This window comes from Octodon degus, unplaced genomic scaffold (assembly GCF_000260255.1).
Source record: "Octodon degus isolate 3935 unplaced genomic scaffold, OctDeg1.0 scaffold00119, whole genome shotgun sequence".
In the NCBI taxonomy this organism is placed as follows: domain Eukaryota; kingdom Metazoa; phylum Chordata; class Mammalia; order Rodentia; family Octodontidae; genus Octodon; species Octodon degus.
In genome coordinates, this window is record NW_004524695.1 from 2,980,134 (window position 1) to 2,991,193 (window position 11,060).

Genomic DNA, 11,060 nt, shown 5'->3' on the forward strand with positions numbered 1-11,060 from the left:
GGCCAATTTTTTAAGATAAATCAATATTCCTTCAACAATTAAAACAAATTTTATATCGGTTTACATGTACTTTGTAAACAAAATACAGCTCAAAAATCCTACTGAAAATACTTTTTGAAAAAACAAAATTAATTTGGGCTAAAAATCCCCCAAGAAAGTCAGTCTAAAGACAAAAGTATACTTTTTGGCACTTGATAGAGCTATAATAATTAAAAGATTGAATTATTTCTAAACCACCTGGTAAATAGTCATACTACTGAATTCAGCAGTAAAATTAGTTGTAAAATGGTACCTTGTTTAATAAACTCAATTATGATTCTGTTTCCAAACCTAACTAGAGAACAGAATCAAATTTCCCAATCAGGTCAAGACTGAACCCAACCACAGAAGCTGATTTGGTTCTTTCCAACTAACTTGTGACCAGAACTGCGGAAAGAATCAAGTCCGTGGACTTAAGTACCACTGTATGCACTGTCGCGCAGACTGTTTATCTCAGAAGCAGGATTACAGCTGAAGCTAAGACTTTCTAATTTGGGAACTGGACTGTAGATACTTCGTTTATTTCCACATTGATGTACTTCTAGGTTTAGAGCCTGGGTGGGATGGAGGGTGGAGAAAGCGAGGCAGACCTAATGTTTTAGTATCCAGAAGACACATTATATCCTCTGCCAGCAAGGCTGGACTCAGGCAGTGGGGGTGAACTGGGGTGCAGGTGTCTGTAAGACACACCCTGCTCCTGGTAGCTCTCAGTGCTCCTTGAGGGGATGGCTGACCTTGTTTATTGTGTAGTGTTGTTTTTGAAGAAAGTCTTCCGGGACCTCACTAAATGGCAAGAAGAATGTGTATCCAGTAGACAACCTGGGCTCCCTCCCCATTAATTCTCCCCCTGCCTGTTCTTGAAGGATGGGATGCCTTGCTTTGTCCTGAGAGCCACCTTCCTTGGGTAGTCTGTCACAGACCACTGTTTTCACCTATTGTTAGCTCTTTACCATGTTCATGACAGCTGTAATTTGTCTGTCTTATTGCTGGGCAGCTTGAACCACCAGTACTACAGGCATGACTTTTCATCAGGTAGCTTTTCATTAATTTTATTAGTAAAAGGACTAAAAAAAAAATTAAGATTAATTTGTACCCAAGTGGCTCAAGCCAGCAGGAATGTATTAACCCTAAAAGGGAGTGTAGCCATCTCTTCTTTCAGTTAAGCAAAGCAGGCAAAAGAAGGACATCAAGTTTATCCTACTGCTGGGTGTGGTGGCACATGCCTGCGATCCCAGTACTGGGAGGCTGAGGCAGGAGGATCACTGCAAATTCGAGGCAAGTCTGGGTTATGATCTGAGTTCAAGCCCAACCTGAACTACATAGTGAGACTCTGTCACCAAAACAAACAAAACAAAACTCATGCAATCCCAATCAACTTAGACCCTCTCTGCCCTCCTCTCTCCCTCCCACTCTGGGTAATGCTTTCTGCACCAGCTCTTGCACCACCACCATCCTTACTGATGATGAGGGGCAGATGTGACAGGCAAAGCAAACCACTCGACCCCACACATCCAGTGACTATTAATTTACTAATGAGTGCTTAGAAGGATGTAATCCCTACATCAGTTCAGGGCTCAAACAGAGCCAGCACTTAGGTGCTTCAAAAGACTGTTAAGTCAAAGAATGGTTTGATGAATAATAGCTGTAAAGCAAGCACTTTCAAAATGGACAGTTTAGAGAATAAAATGGAATGCATTTAAAGTACGATGTGTATCTTAAACTAGAGTCTTGTTTTTCTTTTTTTTGGCGGAAGCGGGGATTGAACTCAGGCCCTTGTGCTCACCAGAGAAGCACTTATTCTACTGAGCCATCTCCCCGGCCCCTAAACTAGAGTCTTTAGTTCTATGTTGAGCAGCACAGTTTAGGAATTAAGACACGTTCTTCATTTAGGACATGTAGAAATGACTCTTGATTCTGCCTAGGAGGATGCCTTTGAAGAAGTACCACTTCCAACTTGTCTTCCCACTCATAGCATTTGAAACCCAAACAAACTTAAAAAACTGTATAAAAAAAAGCTTACCCAGTACTGTAGGAGTGCTTCTATAGCTCTGAACTCAAAAGGTAAAGGGTATGTAACAAGCTGACCACCTCCAGCCAGTTGTGATGGAAGTTCCCGGAACAGCCATTGCTCTAAATTTAAATTACGATAATCTAATATCAAAAGACACTCTGGAGTTATCACAGCTTTCAAATACTGTAAAAAAAAATAAAATAAAATAAAATAAAAAAAGGACATACATACATACACACACTTATGTAAACACATGTATATCTGTACAAATTACAGAGCTACTAAAAAAAAATAACATCTGTGATGTTGACTTAACATTTTACTAATTTTGAATTAAGATAAAGCCAGTCAATATTCATTTGGTTTTCAAGCACACAACAAAGACATATTTTTAAAAGAAGAAAACCTAAAAACATAAGTAAACCTTGATAACTCTAACTTACTCTCAATATAATGTCAAATTATGCAAATTCTATATTTAACACTTTCAAGGGAGGGGCTGGGGACATAGCTCAGTTGCATAAGAACCTGCCTGGAAAGCACAAAGTCCTGAGTACTGGTACAAAAAAAAAAGACTTCCAAGGTAATCTTGCAAAATAGGCAATAAAGGGAAAGAGAGTTATTAAAAGTCAGCTATTAGGTAGACGCCTAGAAAACATTTACTTTAGTCATAAGTAGTTTGGTTAAAATAGAAAAACTTCCTTTTAAAAACATTAAAACATGGGGCTGGGGAGATAGCTCAGCGGTCTAAGCACATGCTTGGCAAGTCCAAGAACCTGGGTTTGATCCCCAGCATGCCTGTATGGCCCTGTTCTGAGGCGGCCACCAAAAATGGGTGTGGTGGCGCATACCTCTAATCCCAGCATGGGAGAGGCTGAGACAGGAGAATCACTACGAGTCTGAGCTGGTAGCGAGACCCTGTACCAAATGAATGAATAAAGAAATTTTTAAATAGATCAATGATTAAAAATAGAACCCACAAAAACGCATTAAGTTAATCTGACATTCTAAAGATAAAACACAGCTTCATGTGCTAATATAAAATAGCATGAAGTTAGAAATTTTTCTGGAGACCGGCAACTTTTTATGTTAGAGCAGAGGGAGCCTGCCTGTGACCATCCTCCTATCAGTGACACAGACATCACACATATTTTCTATTTTACATGTTAATCACAAAAAATTTATATAAAAATATTTAAGGGCTGGGGAGATAGCTCAGTAGAGTAAGCGCTTCTGTGACAAGGGCAAGGTCCTGAGTTCAATCCTTGGTATCGCATAAAAAAGTTTAAGACTGCCCTGTAGATACCGTACAGTCACTGTACAGTTATTTAGATTATAACATTAACACTGCTAAATCTGCTTGACCTCACACCTATCTCTTTACGAAAGAGATTCTGGTTTGAAGGTACTGAGAGCAAGAGTGGAGAATGTTTCCTGGAGAAGAAGTGCTAAAGATGGCTTCCAACACGCTCATTTTCATCAATTCCAGATAAATGGATACAAAGCTGGCATCAAAGCCATTGTGAAGAAAGCAAGTCACTGTTGGGCAAGACCATCCAACCCATGACTCCTCATCCTCTGCAGGACCCTATGCTTTTGCCTGCCACAGTAACAATGTCTCTGGGTCACTAAGGAACAGCCAGTGTATGTGGGGTTCTGAGTACAAAAGAAAGATACAATGTATTTTAGAAAGCTGTCAATAAAAATTTAAATTGAGGGCTCAAAATTTAATTCTAGATATAGGAAACCAGAATTTTTTTTTTTGTATTTTAGGGAAGGGTCTAAAGGGTGTTCAGGGTCTCACTATTAGATTGGACTCCTAGTGATCTGCCTGTTTACAGCCTCCCAAGAGCTGGGATTACAGGCACGCACCACCATGCCCAGTGTCAACTGCTGCCTCAGTGCACCCCAGGGGCGGGGCCAGCATGGCAGACCTGGGGATAGAACCCTCCGCCCCTGTGCCTGCTTGCAGGCACTTTAATCCACTGAGCTATTTGGCTGGCCCTCAGAATATGTTATTGGTAAGTAAGATTATACAGAATGATAGGAGTAAAAATATATTACAAAAATTTTATAATTTTAGAAACTAGTGACTAAACTTAAACAATGAGAATGTAACTCTTCCAACACAAGATAGCGTTACATCTGCTGAGCACATGCATATAATCCATGTAAAATGAGTTCTACCTAAAACGCATTACGTGCTCCATAGAGGTATTTTCCTACTAAAACCACTTTTAAGCCACATATTGACCAAGGACTCTGCAGGCACCTGTGATGCACTGCAGTGGAGCTGTGGACAGCAAGGCCACCCCTCACCTCCATCCTCATGATAATCCTGTTGCTCCTGGTCGTGATGCTCATCACATGCTGAAACCTCAAGTCTCTGGCCTGGAGACCCAATTCCTGGTATAATTCAGTTTTCTTCCTTTCTAGAAAAGAAGAAAGAATGAGCTAAACTAAAAGAGCAAGAGTTTAGATGTTCTGTCAGAGCACCCTTCCCAGCACCACCAGGACGATTTCCTGCTATGATAGACACAAAAGCTAAAGTGGGTGCTTTCATACCATCATCAACCCAGAGACACAGGCAGTAACGCTAATGACTTCTTTCTCTTTTCTACACTTGGTGAAACTTCTCTGGCCTTGGAACCAATAAAGAACAATCCACAACCATGCATCAGAGAGGAACGCCCAGAAGCAATTTCTTGCTTTAGGGACAGGGCATCTTTCTTCAACATAAATTTTACACAATGGCATTTTCTTTCTGTTTTTTTCACTACATCATCTTCAGTATTCTAAATGTGTGAACAGATAAGTTCAATTTTTTGTGTTCTTAGAGAAATCAGAATGACAAAATTAGGTCAGTTCTCATCCCAGATTCTCCTATCTGAAAACTAAATTTATTATCTAAGAGCACACAGATGACAGAAACTCAAGACATTATACCGCCTACGGCAGTATCTGTTTCTATGGTGCCCAATCACACCTGTGGCAGAGGTACAAGTGGCACAATCTTCTGAAGGAGACACTGAGAGAAACACTCAGCTCCCAGGAATGGCAGCAACAGGACCACATGGCTGGAAACACAGGAGGATCTGAGACCGGGGTCTCAAGCTGCACAGTAAAGCAACACCTGGTTTCACCTCTAAAAGGAGCTGTCCACAGACAGCAATCAGCAGCAGCTTCACACAACTGCCACCTCATGCCCTGTCCCACCCTGCTTTTCATCACCCACTGTACCACCCGTGGTATTGTGCGATTTTACCATAACGCACTTCAGAACAAAGGTGAGGAGGAGGGCAGTTTAAAAGAGACCGACAGAAGAGAAACAAGAGTGAAAAGGCACCTCTATCTCCTGCCCCATTCTCCAAAAATATTCCTTGACTCTCCCTGGCAAGACTCCTCCCAGGAGAAAAGGCTGGGAGATCATGCACAGCCCACGCACTGCCAGCTCCAAATAGGGCCAGTGCAGAAATGGCAGAGGAGACTCCTCCCACACGCGGGCGACGGCCTCCCATATGGCAGAGGAGACTCCTCCCACACGCGGGTGACGGCCTTGCCATCAAAACACTGAACACGGCAACTGTCCTACACGTCACCAAGTTTACTCATTCACTGAGTTTTTTTTTTCCCCCCCCTTCTCATGATTTAGAATGAAATAAAGATACTTACCAAAAGAGGTAACATTTCCTTCTTGGTCAAATTTTGTCTGTAGATCAAAAAACAACATTACTCTCTAACTATTACAGTATTTAAAGTATCTATACAATCTTCAAAATGCTGAAATGCAGTTATAGACAAACTGATTCTAGGGTAAGTAGGTGTAAAGGTTAAGGGAAAAGTCACCTTTTCCTTTGCTAAGAAAAGCCTGACCTGGGCCTGACTTCTTATTGGGCACCTTGATAACTGACAAAAGAGCATCAGCCAGGTATTTGGTGACACTGTTTATGGTGACAATGACACTGACTGGCAGACTGCACTGGACAGGGAAGACTATGAAGTATTAGGTACCACAAGGGATGCCACTGCTCAGCATGGTAGCTGGCACCTAGCCTGTTTGCTTGGGGCCTGGGAACAGAGCTGGTGACAAGACATGCTAGCACAGAGGGGCAGCAGGCTACTGAGCTGGGGGGACCTCACTCTTCTCAGATTCCTGCATCTCCTTGCACTTGAGTTATCACCGAGCAGGCCAGAGAAGCCCCAGGTGGCTGCAAGGACTCGCTATGAAGAAGAGACACTGACTGGCAGAGTGCACTGTCTCCTGTCCCCATCAGCAGACTGGACGTGTGTGGCTTGTCTGGTAAATCTAAACATCTGCTTGGGGCTAAGAAGTCTCTCTTCAGCATTGCAGAATTAATAAAGCTTTACAGAGGAGTCCTCTTCTGACAGCTTGAGAGAAGCCATTTTCCACAAAGTGCACTTATTTCCTTAAAGTAGAGAAATATTTTTCTGTATACTTATCCACTGTCAAGTCTAAAATTAGCAAACAATGCTTAACAACTTTGTGCACTGGCTGTCTCATTTACTATGAAATTCATTTTCAGAAACACACTGTAAGATAAGGTTGTGGGTGCCACATAGGTCTTAGGCTATGACTTTGGGCACACGCATGCTGTGTTACAACACACTCCACAGTACATACATTAGCTTCCTGCTTGTGAGCAAAGATCTTTAGCAATATGTAAATAGCATAAAATATTAATGTTAAAGGAAAATTTATATAAAGAAGCTCTATATTTGTGTAAAACAGACAAGCTTTCCACTTTAAATTTATTTAATGAACACATATATTCACTGCAGAAAATGAGAAGCGACGTATGTCAAATAAAACTAAGTCAGGGCATGACAAATTCTACGTAGAGCCACGCTAATAGTTTACTGAGCGTTACTGCAGTCTTTTACCATAAAATGTATTCATGTTACACATACATTTTCACACCTTCACTTCACACATAATAAATATTTCTGCATCTCAATTATATTCTTTTTATTCAATGGAGCTTTTATTTTCTTAAAAATCATACAAATATGATTTCAAAAATGTTTGCTTTGTCACCAGCTTATTTCCTAAACTCGCTATTTCAAATAGCATCAGTTGATTTCTTATGTTCTTGGTAGACAATTATTTTACCTACAAAGAATTTTTTCAATATTTAACATAAGATTTTATATGCTGGTTTAACAATGAACATAATAACCTCTAGATGTAATTTTAGGAGTTATCTTGTTGTATATAGCTTAGAAAGAAAACTCATTTTAATAAGCCTAAATATCTTTGGAGTCTACATATACTGGGTCTGTACTGTATGCCACGCTGTTTTAAGGGCTTTCCGTATCATTAATCCTCACAACAATTCTGTAAGGTATATTTAATCCTTACAACAGTTCTATAAACTAGACTTAATCCTTGCAAAATTTTTATAAAGCAGCTTACAGATGAGAAAATTAAGGTACAAAGATGTTACAGTAAGTTGCTCAAATCTACCTAGTTAATAAGAAGAGGCAGAGCTGAGATTAGAGCTTAGAAAGTCTGGCTCAGATCAAGCGCTTTGTGCTGCTTCAAGATGCTCCTCTAGAGAATTCTGTAGCGCGCAGGTGCAAGTCCTGCTACGGCTAACGGTCTAAGGGCCTCTAAATGGGAAAGCACAGGAAGCTGTGAACAGTAACACACACAAGCTATTCTAGTATTTAAAGAGCTCCACGGTCTCAAGACCACTGTAAGTCACAAGTCACTGGCTAGGTACAACCCACAGGCAGCATGACAAAATAATTAACTATGAAGCAAAAGCCATTAGTAGCTTGGCCAACATTCCAGCTGTTAGTAAGTACGGGAAGTGCTTCTGGTAAGTTATCAGACGTGCCACACACTCACCACAGTGAACACGGGGGCTACGCTGGCTAGAGTGGCTTGAGAAACGTCGAAAGTTCTAAACCGGTGCACTTCACCTGAAGAAAAAGATGAGACAATTCCGTGTGATCACACAATCGGTTTTCACACGGTGCACTTTATTATTTTCTGAACTTCTTTCCTATAGGAAAAAGAAGCATTCTTATTTCATAATTTAAATATTTGCAGCTAATTATGTTAGGTTTGATAGGGACTGATTTTTTAAAGCAATAAGACATTATTACTTAAGATAAGGCATTAGAAGTCTACTCCAGGGAAGCGCTTATTCTACTGAGCCATCTCCCCGGCCCCTAGAAGCCTATTCCAATCCCTTTCTAATTTTAGTTTAATACTCCAGAATTGAATGAACAAATGTAAAGCAGTCTCTTGAGATTTAAACAAAAAGTGAGTTTTTGCATAATTTAAATTTTTTGCAAAATTTAAAAAGGCTTCATGAAAACTGATATCCACCTGAGTTTTCAGCATTCCAATATCAGGATTACCTATTGAGTTACACATTATGCACTGTGTACATTTTATTTGTTTATTTATTTGCCGGTTCAGCCTGCCATGAGGGTAGGCTAAGCAGGTGCTTTATACTGCTCAGCTATCTCGTCACCTCAAACCCTGCATATTTTATTTTCTACATACAGTATTTCTGACACTCTCTATTCAACCAGAATAAATACCAGTCTTTAATCAAAACTCATCAAAAACACATGATTGGACTGAGGTGAAGTTTGCTGTAAAGTATAATGGCTAACGAAGGTCACTTCAAACTACTCAACAGAGTAATGGAAAAATATAACAATTATCATAAATTATTTTGTTACCAATGTAATCACCCTAGCTCTTGTTGGTCTGACTCAGGATCGTTTTTTCCTTATTCCTTCCCACTATTTCTATATAATAATTCTGGTAATTTGGTTTTGGGGGGGCTATTGTATGGCTAGGTACCATTCAGGCTGGCCTCAAACTCAAGGCGACTGTCTGGCTCAGCTTTCGGAGTGCTGGGATTACATGGGTCAACCACTACGCCCACCACGACTATGGTAACTGATGAGGTTCCTTTTCTCCTTTTACATACTGCTATGTTGTAAAGGTTAGTTGAAGAAAATTAAAAGCAGAGATATACACTGAGATTTTCTAACTAGTTACAAATCAGATGAGGTGTCACCAGAATTACTATTGTGAATTTCAATGCTTATCCTCAAAGTTCCCCTTGCTCGTTCCTACAACTGCACTCCCAAGTATTACCAAATGAACTCACTTCTGAAAGGGCTTGGGGAGGGAGGGGTTGACTGATGTAAGTTACTCTGGAGTAGGTAAGTACAACTGTGAAAAAACATTTAAGACATTGCTGTATTTTTGAGATGCACGACTATACATGTCTGGAGATTGTCTCTCAGGCCCACCAGAGAGCTCAGTGCACTAAAAACCCTGCTTAGGCAGGCGCAGGGGCCAGGGGTTTGATCCCCGGTATGCCATGAACCCTGGATGTGCTGAGATGGCGAATGAGACTGAGCTTGGTGGTGAGAGGGGCGGTGGGGTCAGGGTGTCTGTAATCCCGGCGCTTAGGAAGCTGAAAACAGAAGGCTCACTACGAGTCCGATCTGTATAGTGAGACCCTGTACTAAATACATTAATATATATATATATATATATATATATGTATAACATCTCTCAACAATATTTACACTTGCATCAGTGAAAATCTTTATTATGTTGCTTTAACCCCTTTGTAAATCAGCAACTTAAAAGTTTCCCTTTTTTCTCTGTCCAAGCCTTCCGCTGTCTGCGCAAACATTAGCTGAAAACAAAGTCAAATCCTTTCTATGGGCAGCTTTCACCACGTGGCCCCAAACTTTTCAGCTTTAGTTGTAGGCGCGTCTCCACTCTGTACCCGCGCCACTGTACAACTGCACGAACGTGCTCATAGGAGAAACAATACAGGGAAGAGAATAATTTATAAACAATAACAACATTACAACCTTTACCGCACAACTGTTATGACTAAGGACGAAAGCTCTGATTTTAAAAACCTCCCACGCGGCAGCTGGGGGACAGCCACGCGCCGTAAGCGGTCCCACGCATCTCGGGACCCGCAGCGCACCGGAGGAGCAACCCGCGCCGCCGGGCGCACAGCAGGGCGCAGCGCAAGGTCGGCTGGGCGGCGCGCGCGGTCAGGACGCCGGGGCTGGGCGCCAAGGACGGGCGGGTCGCGGCGGCGACCGAGGCGGAGCGTACCTGCCACGCGGGTCCGGCTGGGCCCGCAGAGCGCAGCAGCCCGGCTTCTGCCCAGCGAGCGGCTCGCGCGGCCGCAGGAGGTCACGGGGCGAGCCACGGGGCAGAGGCCCAAGGCCAGGGCGCACAGGGTCCTCCGGGGCAGCCCCGCCGAGCGGGGCAGGATCCCAGTCAGGCTCCGCAGGCATTCCATGGCGCCGGAGGGAGGACGAGGGAGCTGCCAGGCTACAGCCCCTCATGCCGCAGGGTGGCCTTCCCGCCCGAGCCGCGCGACCGAGCGCTGTGCCCCAGCTGGGTCGGAGCGTACTGGGCATGCGCGGGTCTGTGCGCCTGCGTGCAACTCCCTGCTGCTCACACGCAAGCTTGGGAGGTGTTTCTGGGCGTGTCTTGTGCGCCGCTCGGAGGCTTCTGGGAGTTCACCCTCTGTTTTACTTCTGCACGTGTGAAGTGCCCAGTCCTAGCCTGGGTTTTGGGTGGGGCAACTGAGACCCTTTCTTCAGATAGTTTAGAGTCAAAGTGCCTACGTAACAGTCAACACTGTTTCCTTACTTCTTGACTTTCATGGTTCACTGATTAATCCAAATTTAACCCTCTACATTATGCTACCACTCAGAAATGTTGGGAACTACACGTGGGAATGTTGTCCCAGTGTTTCACTTTCTGACCGCGGCCTCCTTGAGGCTGTATACCCGCATAGCTATGTTCTCCCACCAGGGCCCTCCTAGCTGCTCCTCCTTCTCTACCTAATAAAGATCATATAGCTGCTCACCTGAATCACTATCACTAGAACTTAGAACACACAGGACTCATTATTGGAGCGTACTCACAGGAAGCATTTTATTTTTTCCTTTGTATTCCTTTTAATCCTGCCTAGATGGT

General features: G+C 42.7%; 1 protein-coding gene across 3 annotated transcripts in view; it reads right to left on the reverse strand.

The window, feature by feature from the left end:
- Nucleotides 1–10,486, reverse strand: part of Mrs2 (MRS2, magnesium transporter) — a 17,742-nt gene extending 7,256 nt beyond the window's left edge. For all 3 annotated transcript variants that reach the window (XM_023699977.1, XM_004640146.3, XM_023699978.1), the window contains exons 1-5: nt 10,185–10,486; nt 7,923–7,996; nt 5,723–5,759; nt 4,370–4,482; nt 2,060–2,233 (exon numbers count right to left, since the gene is read on the reverse strand). In XM_023699977.1, coding sequence (XP_023555745.1) covers nt 2,060–2,233; nt 4,370–4,482; nt 5,723–5,759; nt 7,923–7,996; nt 10,185–10,374 — 588 coding nt within the window. In that variant the 5' untranslated portion in view covers nt 10,375–10,486. The remainder of the gene's footprint in view (nt 1–2,059; nt 2,234–4,369; nt 4,483–5,722; nt 5,760–7,922; nt 7,997–10,184) is intronic.
- Nucleotides 10,487–11,060: the final 574 nt, after the last annotated feature.